The 19,898-nt window shown below is 44.0% G+C and overlaps 2 protein-coding genes across 2 annotated transcripts; one reads left to right on the top strand and one right to left on the bottom strand.

The window, feature by feature from the left end:
* The first annotated feature begins 2,799 nt into the window (after nucleotides 1-2,799).
* aamdc (adipogenesis associated, Mth938 domain containing) lies at nucleotides 2,800-3,934 on the top strand. Its single transcript, XM_034097631.2, has 3 exons — nucleotides 2,800-2,817; nucleotides 3,132-3,263; nucleotides 3,779-3,934. Exons 1-3 carry the CDS (start codon nucleotides 2,800-2,802, stop codon nucleotides 3,923-3,925), a joined length of 297 nt encoding a protein of 98 aa, XP_033953522.1. The 3' UTR covers nucleotides 3,926-3,934.
* Nucleotides 3,935-5,181: 1,247 nt separating this feature from the next.
* Nucleotides 5,182-18,248, bottom strand: ints4 (integrator complex subunit 4). Its single transcript, XM_034098003.2, has 24 exons — nucleotides 17,996-18,248; nucleotides 16,718-16,912; nucleotides 16,224-16,341; nucleotides 15,640-15,746; nucleotides 15,355-15,469; nucleotides 14,656-14,741; nucleotides 14,520-14,570; nucleotides 14,312-14,400; nucleotides 14,018-14,138; nucleotides 13,507-13,578; nucleotides 13,262-13,436; nucleotides 12,601-12,806; nucleotides 12,291-12,433; nucleotides 10,131-10,246; nucleotides 9,682-9,815; nucleotides 9,443-9,597; nucleotides 8,588-8,681; nucleotides 8,265-8,345; nucleotides 7,983-8,113; nucleotides 7,806-7,865; nucleotides 7,126-7,285; nucleotides 6,901-7,044; nucleotides 6,258-6,378; nucleotides 5,182-5,880 (listed from the first exon to the last, which is right to left on the bottom strand). The coding sequence occupies exons 1-24, from the start codon at nucleotides 18,047-18,049 to the stop codon at nucleotides 5,684-5,686; spliced, it is 2,925 nt and encodes a 974-aa protein (XP_033953894.1). The 5' UTR covers nucleotides 18,050-18,248; the 3' UTR covers nucleotides 5,182-5,683.
* Nucleotides 18,249-19,898: the final 1,650 nt, after the last annotated feature.

The raw sequence follows: 19,898 nt of genomic DNA, 5'->3' as shown, positions 1-19,898 counted from the left end.
ATTGTACTCAGGGGTGGAGTTTGACAAAGGATTACTCAAAAAGTACACAGTAAAAGTACTTGATTGTACTTTTGGTAGTAGTCCAAGTAGTACTGAATCCAATAGTACCAATTTCACTAATAATTTATTGCAAAAAATCATTTTATCTCTCATCAAAGATAGCAGCATACATTCTTTTGTGTACTCAGGACAGGAGTTTAAACAAGTATTACTCAAAAAGTACACAGTAAAAGTGCTTGATTGTACTCGTGGTAGTAGTCCAAGTAGTAGATAATTCAGCATAACCGATTTTATTAAGAACTCATTGCAAAAAATGATTGTATCTCTCATCAAAAAGGGCAGAAAACATGCATTATTGTACTCTGGAGGGGAGTTTGACAGAGTATTACTCAAATAGTACACAGTAAAAGTACTTGATTGTATTTGTGGTAGTAGTCTAACATGTAGCAATTTTATTAAGAACTTATGGCTAAAATGATTTTATCCCTCATCAAATATCATTGATTGATTGATCAAATATAGCATACTTGTACTACCGTCAGCGCCATTTCTCGGCGATTACCGTAAATACGCTATTAATCGCGCACTCAAAAATGAAGCGCTGCTCATTTGACCAAGCAAATGCGAGAGACGGCTGAGTTGACCGCAGTGAAGAAGATCAACTGCTGGAGATCGCAAATGACGGCGGCCTTAAAAGTATGTTCGAGACAACAACTCTGCCGGTGTTCTGGATTAAAGTCACGGCAGAATACCCTGAGATCCCCACAACAGCACTGAAAACCCTGTTGCCATTTCCGAAGTCCTATTTGTGTGAAGCGGGATTTTCTGCAGTGACGGCAACCAAAACAAAATTACGGAGTAGACTGGACATAAGCAACACACTTCGGGTGTCATTGTCTCCCATTACCCCCATATGGGACCGTCTCGTTGCAGTGAAACAAGCTCAGGGCTCCCACTGATTTAGCGTTATGGTGAGCTGTATTTTTCATGCACTTTATATTTGTTTTTGTGTTGTATCTTATTTTGAAGGCATGTTTAAACGTTACCATAGAAACCAGAGTGTTAGGGGGCAGAGAGGATGTTACTCATGTTATGTTGTTGGTGCGATGTTCCGAGGTCGCTGATAATAAAGTTGCATACGAGTACACAGTGGATTCACGTTTAATATTATATTTATGAAAATACCACAGTTTTTATGCTGGTTGTATCATTTTATGTTGTGTATTTATCCGCCACACCTTAAAGGCCGGTCCGTGAAAATATTGTCTGACATTAAAACGGTCCGTGGCGCAAAAAAGGTTGGGGACCGCTGCTTTAGAGAATCCGACTGCACTTTCACTATCCGATGTGTTTATGATGCGCCAGCGGACGTCATGAATTCAGCCCAGGGCTGAAGTCGAATAGTCCATTTAGCTTAGGAACCTTCCTAAAGGAGTGAAATTACCCGGAAGTCCCTCAGTGGCAGCCATGATAAGTGCCGTTCGAATTCTCTAGAATGATGAGAATGAAAGGAAAGGAGGTTTCAAACTTCCTTTATAACCTCCTTTAGCTTAGGAACCACTGGACCTCCCTAACCGACAGGAGAAGCGAAAATGCTGCCCCACAATGCATTGCAGCCGCAGCATTTGCCGTCACTCAACAGTCGGCCGTTCACGGAAACAACCGATTATGACGGAGAAATGATATCATGAAAGTTACGGTGCTTATTAAGCATTTTAAAACATAGGTGGTAAATTGCCAAAGTGCTTTGTTCTGAACGTTTATCAGTATTATAATCAAAAAGAGAAATATGAACGTTAGTTTTCACTAAAATTATCAAATAAAGTCAACATTTCAGTCTTTACTGAGCTGTGTGGGGTTTGTTCAACTTTTAAAAGATGTTTGAATGGTGGTATACACAGTGATAGATGTTAAGGACTAACGTTTATAATAAATACATTTGTATTGATTTTAAGATCTTTAGTTCATACAATCATACGTATTGGGATCATTGGTATTAATGTGGACCGGAGGGAGAGGGTGACGAGCATAAGTTTCACTTTCCTTTTTTATTTCAATTCCAGCTTTGGTCCTGAAGAATATGTTTCTCTGTTGTCCACGTTCATAAAGCAAAGCAGCAGCATCAGAGCACGGTGCAGAGTCTCCAGATGAGTTTACAGCAGTCCCTCGTTCTTATTAAACATCCATGTTGTAGTCCGCTGTATAGAAAACTATGGTTTCCATAGTTCCCCCACAGCAGCAGACGCACATTCATGACGTCCGCTGGCGCATCATAAACACGTCGGATAGTGAAAGTGCATTCGGATTCTCTAAAGTACCGCAGTCTCTTCTCCTAAGTCCTTTTGAATTCTCCTATCCACTATCCCTTAACCCCGTGACGTTTCACTCAGAGGTCAAGGAATAGACGATAGGGTTAGAACTTAGGAGCTGATTTTTGGACTATTCGACTGCAGCCCTAGTGTTTATATATATCTATGGGCAGACCCAGAGCCATATAATAGAATATTTCATATTTCAATAATTCGAATTTCACATTCTAGCACAGTTTATTGCTCTTATACCTCGATTGTTGCCAACTACGATGCTCAACAGCTCGCTTAACGGAACGTTGACGGTGGTATCAGTTTTGTTTCCCACCAATCACGGGAGTATTGTGTATAGAAAGTATTGAGTTATATTTCACGCGCTACCTAACATCCATGAAGGCAACATGACAGAGGGAGGCCTGCCACTCAGGATGCCAAACTACTCTTTGCTAAGCCCCGCCCCCCAAGCAACTTCAGGGCCAAAAGTTTGAAAATGAAAAACGATCTGAAGGTGAGAAGCGATGTGAAACCTGAAAAAACAAGACTTTAAACTGAAAAAATAATTGTTTTGAATCTGAAAACGAAAAATCTGCAACTGAAAAAAATAAGGATTCAAATGTCAAAATATGTATAAATCTGAAAATAAATATTTTATTAAAAAAAATTGCTGAACTGAATAAAAATAATATTCAACCTGAAAAATGATTTCAAATACTTATTTTGAATACATTGTATTTTTCAAAGTTCAGGATAACAACTTGAACTTTCAAATAAATTGTATTTTTTTGAATGATCAAAACTTATGACCCTGAAATAGCTCTATAGGAGTGCTCTCCAGAGATCTGCTCCCTCTCCTGGGGCCACATGAAGGTGCAGGGCTGCTCCTCCAGCTATAAGGACTGTAAGGTGTGGCCTGGAGGCAGCCGGGCCTGGGACTGGAGAGAGACCGGGACCAACGTGAGTGGAACCACAACCGCAGTGCCCACAAATACATAAAGTTACATGTGACGCCGCCACAGCATGCTGAGGTTTCCACTCAGGGACGGACCACTGAACAGGCGTCCTGGGGCCCAAAGCGTCACACTACAACGAGACACTGGATAAACTCAAAATAAGCACACAACAATGACAAACAAATAAAAACAGATGCTAAGAGACCACAATGAGATTAACTAGGACAAAACAACCACACCGACAAAACATAACTACAGAGACACAAAACCAAAAATAAATAAATAATAAAAACACTTGAGAAAAAAACCACAGACACAAAATGACCTCAAAGACCCACAAAGTGTCTCCACCAGGTGGACACCATAGTGGACACACAACCCCAAATAGCTGCAGATGCTCGATATCTACACAACACCTTATAGTCTGTATCTGTCTGGAGGAGAGGTGGTGGGCCCTTCTGTATCTTTTAATCTACCCATGACAGTGCTCACACATTACCCCCCCCCCCCCACCCCAAGCATAATCCTGGAGTGCAGCCTGCCGATCTGGAGGAGGTGCTGAAGAATGGGGTCGACCTGCTGGTGATTGGCAGAGGCATGAGGGAAGCTCAAACTGTCCGTCTGTTCACAGTGACTGAGGAGTCCCACTCATCACCAGTGGTGTAAAGTAACTAAGTATATTTACTCATGTACTGCACATAAGTACCATTTTGAGATACTAGTACTTTACTTGAGTATTTTTGTTTGCGACTTCGTACTTTCACCCCACTGCTAATCAGAGTCAAATCATTTTCCTTTTACTCAAATACATTAATTAAATGTAATCCCTTTAGTTACTTTACAGATCTGGATGAATGATGTGAAATATAACCAAGTGTTGAATCAGACTTCAGTTCCACCTGGAGTAAATCCACCAGCTACCCTGCAGTCTACAAAGTACTTCAGACTAGCTGCTCCTTCACCAGCTACCCTGCAGTCTACAAAGTACTTCAGACTAGCTGCTCCTTCACCAGCTACCCTGCAGTCTACAAAGTACTTCAGACTAGCTGCACCTTCACCAGCTCTGAGAACACTTTCATGATCAATCATTATAAAACATATCAGATATATTATTCTGAAATGGACCAATCTGCACAACGACTACTTTTACTGTCTTTCACTATATTTTGATGAGAATACTTTCCTACTTTCACTTGAGGAACATTTTGAATGCAGGACTTTTACCGTAACAGAGTATTCCTACACTCTGGTACTTCTACTTTTACTCAAGTACACGATCTGAGTACTTCTACTTTTACTCAAGTACACGATCTGAGTACTTCTACTTTTACTCAAGTACACGATCTGAGTACTTCTACTTTTACTCAAGTACACGATCTGAGTACTTCTACTTTTACTCAAGTACAGCATCTGAGTACTTCTACTTTTACTCAAGTACAAGACCTGAGTACTTCTACTTTTACTCAAGTACACGATCTGAGTACTTCTACTTTTACTCAAGTACACGATCTGAGTACTTCTACTTTTACTCAAGTACAGCATCTGAGTACTTCTACTTTTACTCAAGTACAAGTGCTGAGTATTTCCACCTCGGGTGATCACTTTCTTTTATCTTATTTCTTTCTTTTTATCTTCAATATCCACTTAAGACATCCTACTTCCTGTGCACGTGCGCGCGCACGCACACCTGGCTAACTCTCATAGATCTGAGCTTAACAACAGACTGAGACAAATAAATGTCCAATGTAGTATTTTAGATCAAATTGAAGATGTAATATATATGATCGTAGAGGCTAAATGTATTGGACACATTATATATAAGTATAAAGAGCACTTTGTTAACTGTCGTGTAAAGCAGCGATCATAAGGTGGTGAAAGAGGACTCAAGGCAACACCATTCAATCAGCACATGAATCGTCTCCGACAGTTCTTTGTCTTTATCAGAAACAATTGTTAAGTACAAAAATATTTCCAAAACAAATGACACACCATTACTACTATGAGGAAGTATGAGGAAGTATGCTTCCTCAGGAATTATTTTTAAAAGTGCACACATTCTAAAAGAAGCCAAAAGATTTTCTGCTACAGGTTTGAATTTAGTGAGTGAAGCAGCTAGAATGCTCTTGCTCGCGAAGTCTGAACATAGTTGAAGCTGTGTGTGTGTGTGTGTGTGTGTGTGTGTGTGTGTGTGTGTGTGTGTGTGTGTGTGTGTGTGTGTTCTGTGTGTGTGTGTGTGTGTGTTCTGTGTGTTCTGTGTGTGTTCTGTGTTCTGTCTGTGTGTGTGTGTGTGTGTGTGTGTTCTGTGTGTGTGTGTGTGTGTGTGTGTGTGTGTGTGTGTTCTGTGTTCTGTGTGTGTGTGTGTGTGTGTGTGTGTGTGTGTGTGTTCTGTGTGTGTGTTCTGTGTGTGTCCTCAGTTGACCCGTGTCAGCGCCGGGCTGGTTTGGGCATGATGAGGACTTTGACAGGCTTGCTGAACGGAATGGTTCCCTCTACGGCGAGCTCCGGGGGGGGGAGGCCGTCGATGCTGTCGCTCCATCCCAGCCTGGAGGCCGGAGAGGAGGAGAGGGAGGTGGAGGAGGAGCTGTAGGCCAGCAGGAGGCGCACCTCGATCTGAGACGGCTCTGAGGGAGAGGAGGACACGTGAAGTCACACTGAACACACGATGCAGAACATTCTACTCTTGAGAATCACTGTTCAACTAAAGCTACTTTATATGTTTTGCTCTTAGCTAGGTGAAAGTAGCATTGCTGCCAGGGTGGAAAGTAACTAAGTACATAAACTCAAGTACTGTACTTAAGTACAATTTTGAGATCTACATTTGTTGCGAGAGAGCTGCAGCAGTCAGAGGCTTCACACAACCTTCAGGACGGCACGTCTAGGAGCAGCACCTGAGTCGGCTCAGTGCTGTGCTTTGGTGCTGCCTTAGTCTGAACACGGCCAGAGGAAGTGAGAAGCTCTTTCAGCGCCAGGCGAACAGAGGCTGGGCTGCGTGTCTCACCGGTCCAGGCGCTGTGGGACAGGTACACCTGAGTGATCAGCCTGTGTCTGTCGGGGCCCGGCTTCCGGAAGTCTCCAGGTTTAGGGTGGATCACATGACTCTGGCCGTCTGGATACAGAACCTGCAGACACAAGCAGTTTTACGTCTGTCATGTGACCAGGAACCACCAATCCCAGGCGGCTCTGAACCAACAGAGCAGTACATCATTGGTTCTAAATCACCGTTACAGACTCAGAAGCAATGACCCCTGATCGCCACATACTTCTTAGACACCTGCAATATCCAACGGCTTGTTACAGTCGATAGAAGGCAAGATGCAGCTTCCTCCATCCCCAAAGGAGAGCAGCGTCACAGCAGAATACACACGGGGATGTTAGGAATACAGTAAAGATAAATAGAGGAGTAAACATGTATGAAGAGAAACAACACCGTGAAGTGCGTTCAGCTCTGATCGGGTGAACACACACACAGATCTGTGAGGAAGGTTCTTATATTAACACACACACACAGATCTGTGAGGAAGGTTCTTATATTAACACACACACACAGATCTGTGAGGAAGGTTCTTATATTAAGATCACTGAAGACCAGACCTTTGAAGATGACAAAAGCCCACATGCTCAAGAGAGAACTGTGAACGGACCTGCACTTTCACCGTGTTCTGGGGGTCCTGGACGTGCTCCAGGGTTGCATCGATGTCCAGGGCCACCACCAGGCCGGTGGTGAACTTCAGCGGGTTGTCAGACTCTCCCGTGGGCTCAATGATGGTGGCGGTCGCCCGGTGGATCTGTCGGCCGGGGGGGGGGGGTTTCATTAATAGGAGAAAGCTATTTGCTGACCAAACTTCATGACAGACTGCTCAGTGTACCTGCTCCGGCAGGGGGAGCTGCAGCAGGCCGCTCTGCCTCAGGGTGCTCTGCAGGATCCTCACCAGCTCCACCGGCTTACAGGACGACAGCCGGGGCAGCAGCTCCAACAGCTGATCCACAAAACTGTCCTGCAGGTAGGGCAGCTCTGCCAGGAACAGCCTGATCAGCACAGACACAGGAGAAACCGTAAGAGACAAAGCCGGATCATATCAAATCTTATTGGCCGGCCAAATCCAGTCAGGAGTAGGGAACTGCTCCACAAAAGAACTTCAACTCCTTATCAAACATAAAGCGGTGGTAGAGAAGCCGTCTAGTCAAAATCTATTTCAGTCAATTCAACTAATTATATTGTAGTTTCTCTCTAAGACACGTGTTGCCCAGCACTCCTGTTCTCAGCCCATTCAGGTCTAGACTAATATGTCAGACCATTCCTCCAGAGACAGACGGAGAGAGGACTGAGGAAGGAGTGAACGCTTCTGTCTGCGTGATATTTGAAATGTTCAGTCCCACCTTGCGCTGTAGCTGTGCTACAACTTGACGTGTTTTATTGAATCTGTGGCTTCTTGTTCCTATTTGACTGTGTCTATTTACTGGGATATAAGATCATATCGGGACTGTTTCAATCTCAAATGTCCTAGTTAAGAGTTTGAAAGACAAACCCAGATATATAAGATCTTACCTCTGAAATGACTCGATGTCCTGCAGGAACCTCTCGCAGCTGCCGATGAGAGGCTCCAACCTGGAGAGGGATCGTCAAATAAGAGTGATATGAATACGTATGTGGTCCACATTAAGTCTTACTTTGATGTGATGTGTGCGTGTGGGTGCGTGTGTGCGTGCGTGTGTGTGTACTGACCCCTGCCTGGAGCGAGCAGTGAGGATGAGCTGCAGAGCTCTGGCCTGCAGGCGGACATGATGGATGGTGGCCACCTGCCTGCTCTCCAGACCGCTGTACAGGAACTCCAGCTTGTACGTTTCCTCTAAGATCTGAAACACAAACACAACCATCTCAGGTGATGCCAGAGTGAGTGTGTGTGAGTGTGTGAGAGAGAGAGAGAGAGAGAGAGTGTGAGTGAGTGAGTGAGTGAGTGAGTGAGTGAGTGAGTGAGTGAGTGTGTGTGTGTGTGTGTGTGCTGACCTGTTGAGCTGCAGCGGTGGCGGTGACGTTCTGTTTGAGGCAGAGAGGGACAGCCATGTTCCACAGCTTCTCCTGCAGAGCCTGGTCACATAAAGCACAGACATCAAGGTCCTGAAAGCAGCATCCTGTTTCCCACGGCAACATCACCAAACGGTTCAGAGCCGGGAGCATGCTGGCAGAGAGCATGGACACAATGGCAGATGTACTGGTTGGTGATATGAGCTGTGTTGACTCATAACGTTGCATTACATTGATGTTATGACCTCCCAAGTAGCCTCAGTCTTCACAGATGGAACGATAGTGTCAGACATCACCACACGCACCTTCATGAGCAGCAGCTGGCAGCGCAGGTATGTGGCGCAGAAGTCGGCCGCTCCAGCGAGCTCCGTCTGCAGCTCCCCCAGCCGCTGCAGGTCTCTGACACACACAGCACAGACCCACTTAGCATGCTTCTAACACATCTTACCCGGGACAACGCAAAGCCAGCTCTGTTTAGAGTGCTGCTCTTCTCTTGTGGTGGGCAGAATACACATATTAAATATCAATCACATTTAGTATGTGTTTGCACACTGTGTATTTAAAGTATATTATTGTGCTGCAAACACAGCTCACAGTGAAAACAGCCTTACCAAGAATACAATTTAAACAACAAGGGGAAATAGCATTAAACACAGGACTTGATAGGTTATTGAGAATGTCTTGGAAGGACACCATAAAACGTGAGACAGCTCTGTAGCTGCTCCATAAGGAAGTGTTACAAAGTGAAAATGATGGGGAGCAATGGGGAGTGTCTGGTCTCGCTCCAGGTCGTCGCTTCCAGTCGTCCCGGTTCTCCATACATCTGGCCGGTTCATTGGGACTTTGTGCTCCTGCGTCGTTCTTCAGTACGTCCACGTACCTGGTGCCTTGCTCAAGGGCACCACTTGGGACCTCTCCAAATACCAGTCCACACTCCATATTTAGGTCTGTTTGGGGACTTGAACCGGCGACCCTACGGCTCACAGTCCAAGCCCCTACTCACTGAGCGGACCGTGTGTGTGTGTGTGTGTGTGTGTGTGTGTGTGTGTGTGTGTGTGTGTGTGTGTGTGTGTGTGTGTGTGTGTGTGTGTGTGTGTGTGTGTGTGTGTGTGTGTGTGTGTGTGTGTGTGTGTGTGTGTGTGTGTGTGTGTACCGTGTACCTTATGGTAAAGTTGAGCAGGTCCTGGGCTCCGGGGGCTTCTAGGTTCTGGATGGTGCTGACCCTGTTCAGACTCTGTTGAAGGAAGAGCTGAGCTGACTCCACAGAACCTGAACCACAGCGCGAGTCCACCAAGTCCAGGCCGTTGCCTGGCAACTGAAAGGCAGTTACAGGAGAGACATGAGTGTGTGTTTTCTTGTTGACCTGGACAATAGTAATACCATTGGTTTCAGTTCTCACACGCAGGGGGGGTACGAGGTGAGACAGACTGTCCCTCAGGTAGGCGTAGTGTCTGAAGGTGTGGTCGGAGAACAGCGCGGGCATGGTGGGACACGACTTGGCCGCGTTGAAAACCAACACCAGCACCGCGATGTCTGAGAACAGCTGAGTTAGGAAAGAAAACAGCTCACAGCTCAGCCTGCTGTTAGAAAGAACACATGTCAGCAGTTTGAGGAAAGGTGTGTTGTTAATGCCACGGTAAGGTCCCATGTGTCGGTTGGATCACAGTTATCTTGTTCTATTCTGTTGATAAAACACAGCAGGAGACAGCTAATGTAATAACTCACGTGCACTCTTAGTTTTGTCCATGTGTTTCTTATTATAGTGCTGATACATTTCTCTGAGCAGCAGAGTGTCGATGACACGTTCTCGTCCTCATGCTGGGAGAGCTTCAGGTGTGTGAAGGATACAGGCCGGGTCATCCATGTCCGGCTCGGGGGTGTCAAAGTACGGATGTGTGCTGAGTAGTTCAGGGACCAGCGGCAACACCAGCGTTGGGTGACGGGAACCCAGAAACTTCAGACACCTGAGGGGAAGGGAGAAAAAAAAGAAAGGAATAGTCAGTCATCAGTTCATAAATTAACATTTTCTATAAGAACAAAAGATAAATCATAATCATAGCCACTCTTAAAGCACCCTTTGTTATGAAAATCTTAAACCAACTGTTCCCAAGACGTTTGAATGTATGACATTGTTTCATGACGTTACATAAGTGGTAGCGGTATTTGGGTGCTAATGATCAACCCTTATTAACATTTATTTTTGCTTTATGTACAGTTACTTCTCTGCCAGAAAATGCAGCCCTAAACATTCGTGTCACCAATCTGCAGCACACGGGAATATTTACCAGGGTTTTATAATGTTGACATCAATGTTTATTGTTGTTTATTTTTTACAATAATAATTTGTATAATATGTCTGAGCTGTCTGCTTTACATGAGTGCCTCTGACCGGTGACTAAAGAGTCTGGATACTGTGTACCACCATGCATTACGTTTTGTTACTGGATGTGGATATCGTGTACACCACTGATGTTTTGGGGCTGTCGCTGGGCAACACGGACTTTCAACTCCCTCCAAAGATTTTCTGTGGGGTTGAGATCTGGAGACTGGCTAGGCCACTCCAGGACCTTGAAATGCTTCTTACGAAGCCACTCCTTCGTTGCCCGGGCGGTGTGTTTGGGATCATTGTCATGCTGAAAGACCCAGCCACGTTTCATCTTCAATGGCCTTGCTGATGGAAGGAGGTTGTCACTCAAAATCTCACGATACATGGCCCCATTCATTCTTTCCTTTACGCGGATCAGTCGTCCTGGTCCCTTTGCAGAAAACAGCCCCAAAGCACGATGTTTCCACCCCATGTTTCACAGCAGGTGTTCTTTGGATGCAACTCAGCATTCTTTCTCCTCAAACACGTCTAGTTGAGTTTTTACCAAAAAGTTCTATTTTGGTTTCATATGACCATATGACATTCTCCCAATCCTCTTCTGGATCATCTAAATGCTCTCTAGCAGACTTCAGACGGGCCTGGACATGTACTGGCTTAAGCAGGGGGACACGTCTGGCACTGCAGGATTTGAGTCCCTGGTGGCGTAGTGTGTTACTGATGGTAGCCTTTGTTACTTTGGTCCCAGCTCTCTGCAGGTCATGGACTCGGTCCCCCCGTGTGGTTCTGGGATCTTTGCTCACCGTCTCTTCTTGTGATCACTTTGACCCCACGGGGTGAGATCTTGACCCCACGGGGTGAGATGCAGTCTTCCCAGCCTGGTGCAGGTCTACCATTGTGTTTCTGGTGTCCTTTGACAGCTCTCTGGTCTTGGCCATAGTGGAGTTTGGAGTGTGACTGTTTGAGGTTGTGGACAGGTGTCTTTTATACTGATAACGAGTTCAAACAGGTGCCATGAATACAGTTAACGAGTGGAGGACAGAGGAGGCTCTTAAAGAAGAAGTTACAGGTCTGTGAGAGCCAGACATCTTGTTTGTTTGTAGGTGACCAAATACTTATTTTACCGAGGAATTTACCAATTAATTCATTAAAAATCCTACAATGTGATTTCCTGGATTATTCCCCCCATTCTGTCTCTCATAGTTGAAGTGTACCTCGGATGAACATTACAGGCCTCTCTCATCTTTTTAAGTGGGAGAACTTGCACAATTGGTGGCTGACTAAATACTTTTTTGCCCCACTGTACATATGAACTTCAATGTAAACTGAAGTGTAAATGGACAGTTTTAAAATTATACAATGACATAATAAATCTAAATCTATCTAAACCCTCGGCCTGTCCCCTAAGGCCACCAGGGTCCCGCAGTGTCCTGAACATGAACATCCATAATGTTTTCTTTTTAGAGACCGTTAACAACCATCACTGCTCATAATGATTGCCACACACACACACACACACACACACACACACACACACACACACACACACACACACACACACACACACACACACACACACACACACACACACACACACACACACACACACACACACACACACACACACACACACACACACACACACACACACACACACACACACACACACACACACACACACTTACTTCCAGACAGAGTTGCGGTCAGTGGGATACTTGTTGAGGTTCTTGAGCAGCTCCAGCAGAGCCAGCTGAACACACTCTTTGGTGGAGACGTTGGTGTAACAGATTAATTCATGCAGAGCCTCTCTGATGTCACGAGACGAGTCCTGCGCACACAGTGACCTCATCAATACGTGACTATATCAGGCATGCATAACAAGTGTTGTTCATAACTCCCCACAAAATACTTGATTAAGGCAAAAACATATTTCAGGGCAGGGCGATGGATTGTCTGACCAGTGCGTGCGTGTGCGTGTGTGTGTGTCTGTGTTACCTCCAACACAGCTAGTACAGTGTCCAGCTGGTCCTCTCTGAGGGTGATATGGGTGGAGATCTCTCTCAGCACGTGGATGGACTGCAGCCTCACTTCCTCGATCTCGTCGTTGAACATGTCCACCAGGAAGTCCAGACACTTTTCTGCAAAGCTGGCAGAAGAGCGAGCCAGCTGACTCAACGCCTCCACCGCCGCAATACGCACCTCTGAAGGAATATGAAGATGGAGAAAACACGGTGGGAAAATCAAAGGGCTTTACATGAATATCAACAAGAGAACAAAACTAATCCTGAGTTAAGGTAGAAGAGAGGAAGGATAGCAAAGAGGAAAGATGGAGAACATGATTTGACTTTCTTACACTGTTAACACTGCCAAACATACCATGTGATGAAATGCCTTAAAGGTCAAAAGTCTCTCTTTCAGGGGTACATGAAAACATATTTAGAGTTTGAATTCTAAATGATTTAAAGAAAATAACTTAAGCGGTTTGAGATAACTCCATCTGGTGTTCCTTACTTGACAATAATTCAACGTAATCATGATTAAATCTCAGCATTGGTCATGAGTAGCATCCTGAGTTGGAGCGGGCTGAACACCTTTTGTTCAGGCTCTGATATTCTTTGTTGAGAAACACAGACATGCTGCGCCATGTTTTACGTACCAAACATCTCGTCTTCCAGGCCGTGGACGAAGGCCCCGCAGGCCCCCGAGGCGATCAGGTTCACAGTGTTTGTGTCCAGTCTCTCCTTGGGGGCGTCGTCGGCCCACTTCCTGCCAGAGGAGAACTCTCCAGAAGTAAAGAGCTCTTTGGCTCGTTCATGGGCCGTACGCTTCCTCTGGACACAGAAAACAAGAGTGAGGGGAGGTGTGCTAATTAACAATATTAGAAGTCCTCATCCTACTCACCCTTAGATCTGACATCAGCTTCTTATCCAAAGTCTGCTCCAGGAAGTGAGGACTAACTTGCAGCATCGAGCCCTGAGACACAACACATTTCCCTTTACAGATATGGTACCTTACATAAGTTAAAGCATGGGTCTTCAACATAAGGTCCAAGAATATTTTGCATTCCTCAGAGTTCCATATTCTTAGATAATATGTATTTGTATTTCTTTTAAACATTTTTATATTTTAAGGGCCACTTGCAACCCATTTTGTAATCCTAAGTTTTAAAATGTGACAGTGTATTTAATGTTGTGCTGCGGCAGCTGTGATTCACTGAAGTGCTGACGTTATGAATGTGTGACGCGTTGAGGGGCTATAAGGACCTTTATGTTCTGATATGACTTCACTATAATAAAGTGCAACTCTTAATTGGACTCTCTTGACAAACTACTTTGAAATGAGCCAGACATGCCAGAATGTCAAATCAGTCCATTTCTCTCTCAGCGGCTGTGAACTCTCCGATCCCTCTCACCAGTGTTTTGGCAGCCTGCACCCGGACCATCCAGGAGCCGTCGCTGATCATGTGACTGATCTTTCCAAACGCATCATCAACAAGTCGGATCTCCTCGTTGGATGAAGGGATAGGAACAATGCTGATTGGAAAGAAAACAAACGGTCAGGCAAGGCCACTATAGCATAGCAAATTAAAAAAGTGCATTGTAGTGAACCTGCATGTGATTTAAGAAGGGAGCCAAATCAAAATGGCTTGTTCAATCTCATTCAGGCCATTTGTTTTCTTAAAGGATGAGTATCAGCATCTTCTCACCTTTCTGGGTACAGCTGGCTGAGCACCCACACTATCTGCACCGCGGCAGAGCGCACCTGCTCATAATCATCTGACAGCAACCTGCAAGCCTACACACACACACACACACACACACACACACACACACACACACACACACACACACACACACTGAGCATCACGTGTGAGCTGGAACACATGCTCCCTGTGAGGAAGGTGTTCTCGTTACCTGGTCATAGATGATCTCATGAATCCTTACTCCTCTCTCGTGCAGCTGCAGCTGGAGAGCAAACACACAGTGCTTTGTTACTGCTGATTCTATTTGCATTGTGTGTGTTGAGGTTCTGGTGCTGGCAGTGTCCTACCATAGCTTTGAGGGCTGCCGTGCGGACTCTGGGGTCCTGGTCTCCAAAGTAATCACTGATGATACTCTGGATGTCCCTCGCTCCTCCTGGAGCACACAGCAGGAACATCACAACACATCACACACACTCACACAGAACAATCATGCCCGACACATGTGAATTTAACACCCTGGTCAATTGGAGGCACTGTTTCAAAAAGAGTTAAAGCTTAGGGAGATAAACTTTGCAGAAGCCACCAAGAGTCAACTTGATTTAGAAAATCATCCAACTGCAAACAGCCTAATGGCTGCACCAGCTCCAAATATAAGGCTATTATTAGTGCTTAGAACTGATAAGTTAGCAGCTCGTGAAAGACTCCCGTCACGTGCACTGAACAGGCACAGTGCATGCAGGCAGGTGGGCCAGCATATTATTAATGCGGGCCGGGGCATTGATATCCATCTTTTAAGTGGGGCTTTGTTTTAGGTGGACATCCTGCACTGTGCGGCGGCCCCCCTCCGCGGCAGCACATCACGGTGCTTCTGTGCGCTAACTTGCGTCTACTTTTCCAAAAGTAGAGCTTGCTGCCGGCAGTTATGTAGACTACCTACACTGCCTAGGATAAGTTTGATAAGTAAAATACGACATCACTTTATTATTGGACTTTATGTCCGACAGTGACAGCCAAGTCGTCTAAATATACTGAGCGACAGCACAAACCTGATGATGTGCCCTGTCCCTCGCTGTCTTTGGTCAGTGAAGTGTCCATCATGCCGAGACATCCAAGGAGCTTTAGACACTTGTTCCTGACCCCGAAATACGTATCAGACAGGTGCTGAGAGGAGGACAGAGAAAAAACACATAAAGACTTTTGCTGCCTTCTCCAGAATGTCCTGTTGAGTCGGTAAGGAAGTCTTCATTGTAAGTCCTGTAGTAAACGCTCTGTCTGTCTGTCTGTCTGTGTGTGTGTGTGTGTGTGTGTGTGTGTGTGTGTGTGTGTGTCACCTTGCAAGCCATCTCTATGAGCCTCTGTCTGACTGCAGGACTCTCAGGAAGCTGTGTCCCAATGACCAGCAGAGTGTCCAGCAGCTGGGCGAGGACCTGATGGGACTCTGCACACAGAGACGCAGATGGAGCACCTTGTTAACTACTGGGGAGGCCAAAGGTTCCTAATCAAATGTAAGTTATTTTAGCTGTTAAAAGTTAAAAGATGCTATTCCGCATATTGAATTTCTTATTTTAATTGAAGTCATTAAAAATGTAACTCATTTATTCTTTTTGTAACGTTTTATTATCATCGTTAATTACACATTTTAAAGGGGAAAATATTAGAGCTGTTCTCAAAAATCTGAGATGATCCTGTGAAAACACAAAGCCCTGTACAGTATAGAAATAACATTGCCTTTTCTTAACAAATACTGTTTATCCAGTGCTGGGCGAAAGAGGAACATCAGAGAATATATTTCAAGCAACTCTTTCCAAAATACACATTTTAATAATGTGTAAATATGGCTTGTTGAAGGGAAGAAGTGCATTTGTGTAAGTATGTACCGAAACCAAGGTTCGGACTGAGTGTATAAACATCTTACTCTCATTGTTGAGTGTGTTAATGGCGTCGTCCACGATGCAGTCGGGGCTGAAGCCCTGTGTTTTGGACAGCAGACCCAGCAGAGAGGCGATCTTCAGCCTCACAGAGTTGTCCGCCTCCTGGGAAGGACATCAGAATCACAATTCCTTTATTAGCGGGGAAATGTAGCATATAAAAAAATGACATGCAATAAAGAAAGAAATATCGAACTTATTATATACAGAGAAGAAAACCAGACATTAGTAATACAATCTAAATGAAGACAATAAGTACACAACCATGGCTAAAAAAGAGTAGCAGCAATTGAATAAAAAACAAGTGACACAAGTAACTAAGGTATGCTCGTCGTCAGCATCAGGGGTTTCCTTTATACAACTTAGCTTAGACCTATTGAGATGTCAGACCTTGTTAACTACTTTATTACCCATTTGCAGAGATTTTAGTTACAAAGCTCTCCATAAAGTAATGGATTATTCAATCAGCCCAGTTCTTTACCTTGTAGTAGTGCTCCAACAGGATCCGGACCACACCCTCCACGCTCTCCACCTCCACAGGCTTGCGTGCAAACTGCAGCAGGGACTGCAGGGCGTCGGTGGAGTTGGTGGCCTTGCACAGGTCGATGTGCAGCGCTGCAGACTTGCTGGGTTTGGACAGACGCAGCTTCTTCGCCGGCGCCTCTTCATGGGGAATCTGTTCACATCAAACAACAAACATGCATCTAACCCTAATGTCTACAAAAGCAGGGGGATATTGTTTTACCTCATGGTGTGGGATCTCTTTCTTTTTCAGACAAAACCTTCAAGCTGATCTAATTGTTCAGAATTATTCCGTCATATGTGAACATTTAACAAACATGGAGGTTTGATCCCCAACAGCGACTTTATTTATGTTCTTAGACTGTGTTGAGTGCAACCCACACTGAATTTAGAGAGGATGATGACAACACATCCACAGGTTCCAATCACAGGGAGCTCTTTAAAGTCAAAACTGAAACCACTCCAACCCAAGAAAATATTTCTTCAGCATTAAACTTTTGCTATCTTAACATTATCATGCCAAATAAACTGTAAAGTATCCAGCCGAACAACGATATAATACTTCAGTGATACATAGAAGCTGAAGAACCTAAAAGCAGTAAGTGCAAAGAGTGAAACTGGTGAATACTCTACTTCTGTATTTTAGAACAAACTCGAGGTAGTAAAATAATTCCATTTTATGCAACTTTGTACTTCTTTCCCGGTACATCTCAGAGGGGTGTGTTGTACTGCTTATAACATCATATGTATCTGACACTTTAGTTACCTTGCAGATTAGAATCGTTCATACCCTTACTGTCTATTTAAAAACGTGCATCTCCAAATGTACTGGTTATGAAATAGTCCAACCATTAACATATACACCAGTTAAATACAACATGGAGATTAATGCAGGACTATCATTAATTGTAAGCCATCATTTATAGAATAGCGAATATTTGACTGCATCACTACTCTTACTTGTGATGCTTAAAAACATTTTTGCTAACAGCTGCTATCGTAACTCAGTCGAGTACAGGTTGATGTAGTTATACCAACGTTACCCGACTAACTGTCTCATCAAACAACCATGTATAATTCGTGTATAAATAATATTTATTTTGTACAAACATTACACAGATGACCTGCGTTGTTGTGTTAGCGGCTGTTAGCATTTAGCATTAGCTAACAGGATAGCTAGCTCTCATGGAGCTGTCTCTGGGATAAGAGACTACAGAAGGGGGGGCATTGTGCTCACCTGTACGACATGGGAAAACTCCTCATAAACTCGCTTCTTCAGGTGTGCTGCCATGTTCGGCGAAATATTGTTCGCTCAGCTATGCTTCAGCTGGCTACATACATGTGTCCCTTTTCACTTTCCGTAGCTACGGTCAAAAGGTAAAATCAAAACGCGGTTTTTTATTTTTTTAAATGTAGGCTAACCTATTACTTGTGTCCTTGTAGTTGATGTTTAAATGGATCCTAGTTTGTTTGGATACTCGTTTAAGAAAAACACAGACTTGTTAAAAAAAAGATTATGGAATCCTCATGTTTCTTAAAACAACCACCGTGGATGGATGTGATGTGTCAGTCGCGAACGAGTGAACGACGGAGGCCGGCTCACTGTTCATTCATAATCTGATTGTCTTTGTAGCTCATTGTTTAAATAAAAAAAAAACATTACAATTACAAAATAATGATATCTACAGCCCCTAAACACACAAACACACCACTTTCATAAATAACACACTTGTTCTGCAATAATATGTTTTACGTTTCCTGTAATTTTTGTTAGGAAAGGACATACCTGAAAGACACGACATGTTCTCCTTCTCTGAGGGTCAAGAAGAACATCCAAGAGGATCATTAAAAACTGATGTTATGAGATGTTAAGACCAGTACAGGACATTCACTATAAACAACTTTTATTGTAAAAACAGTCAGCTGATCGAATGCAGCTATTTCCACATCTACACTCCATCAGCTGATTATTTCTATTTGCCTCACTTTATGAGCTTCACATCACCTGTGCCTTGTACCGCAGAGTTTGCAACGTCACAAATAAATGGGGCCAATCTTCAATCAGATGTGAATGTGTAATCTAACATGTTCAGTAAGAATAATGGACGAAAGGAGTGCAAATACAAATACAGTTTATTGAAATGTGAACCAAAAGTTAATTAAATGTTTTAAATAAAAAGCACATATGGACAGAAGGTGTAAACCTATTAAATGTATAAGTAAACACATTTAGTCAAATAAAGTGACAGACTAGGCCTGTGCAGTTGGTATCAGCTTTGCCCAGCATGGGCTCCCCCATCAGCCCTGGTCTTTCCTCTGCGAGAAGGATCTCGCAGAGGAAAGACCCTCAGTCCTCTCCAAACCAACAGACAGGACGTCCATCACACGGAGGTTTCTCCCTGAAGTCTCTGCAGCTCTCTGGACACCACGCTGTCTCAATCCATCCACACTGAATATGAGAGGGGGGAAATGAAAATAATAAATGCTTTAGACAATAAGAAACATAAAGTTGACTGTTGAGTTGCTCAGTTTTTTTAGATTGTCAATACTATTACTGTATAACTAATATCTCAGGTTAAGAGGCACATTCAAATAAAGATTGGTCTTTAAATACATTTTGTCTTTTGAATTGTTTGTCTAAAGTCAAGGATCTAGAACTGGTACTTATTTTTAATGATAGTCTGGTTATTATGCTGTTGGCCTCACAGGTAAGAGCACTAACTAGCTACCATCACATGTACCTTAGCTCAGTGTGCGAACTATACCACGGACTCCGGGAGAGCCGGGATTTTTTTTTTTTTTGCGCGGGGGGGGGTGCTGATCCGTGCATTAATAGCAACAGCACAGACATAGGCCTATTATAAAGAGAAAATCTGTTGCACACGGGGTGGTGCCACAGGTCTACATTTACATGAAACGTCCTGATGGATCATGTTCATGTCAACAGATTTCCCGAGCATGTGTGGGCTACGCAAACTTCAATCAACTTGATAATAAATAATCCACGGACCACCAATGTAACGTTTGACTGTTTAATTAAATCAACTTAAAATGACTCAAAAACAGGCTACATTGTTTCACATGGGCTATAGCCTATTATGGCTGTAGCCTACATAGAGCCGAACACACGCGATAAGAGC

The sequence above is a fragment of the Pseudochaenichthys georgianus genome, chromosome 13, assembly GCF_902827115.2.
Source record: "Pseudochaenichthys georgianus chromosome 13, fPseGeo1.2, whole genome shotgun sequence".
In the NCBI taxonomy this organism is placed as follows: Eukaryota; Metazoa; Chordata; class Actinopteri; order Perciformes; family Channichthyidae; genus Pseudochaenichthys; species Pseudochaenichthys georgianus.
The sequence above is the reverse complement of the archived record's forward strand: the minus strand, read 5'-3'. Positions and strand labels throughout refer to the sequence as shown.

Excerpts from the sequence above, each read along its gene's own strand:
- ints4 (XM_034098003.2), bottom strand. The coding sequence starts at position 18,049 with ATGGCAGCACACCTGAAGAAGCGAGTTTATGAGGAGTTTTCCCATGTC. Across the intron at positions 15,470-15,639 it reads TCATAGAGATGGCTTGCAAG|CACCTGTCTGATACGTATTT; the intron begins GTGACACACACA and ends TCCTCCTCTCAG. Across the intron at positions 7,045-7,125 it reads AGCTCCCCCTGCCGGAGCAG|ATCCACCGGGCGACCGCCAC; the intron begins GTACACTGAGCA and ends CCCGGCCGACAG.
- aamdc (XM_034097631.2), top strand. Across the intron at positions 3,264-3,778 it reads GGAGAGAGACCGGGACCAAC|CATAATCCTGGAGTGCAGCC; the intron begins GTGAGTGGAACC and ends CCCCACCCCAAG.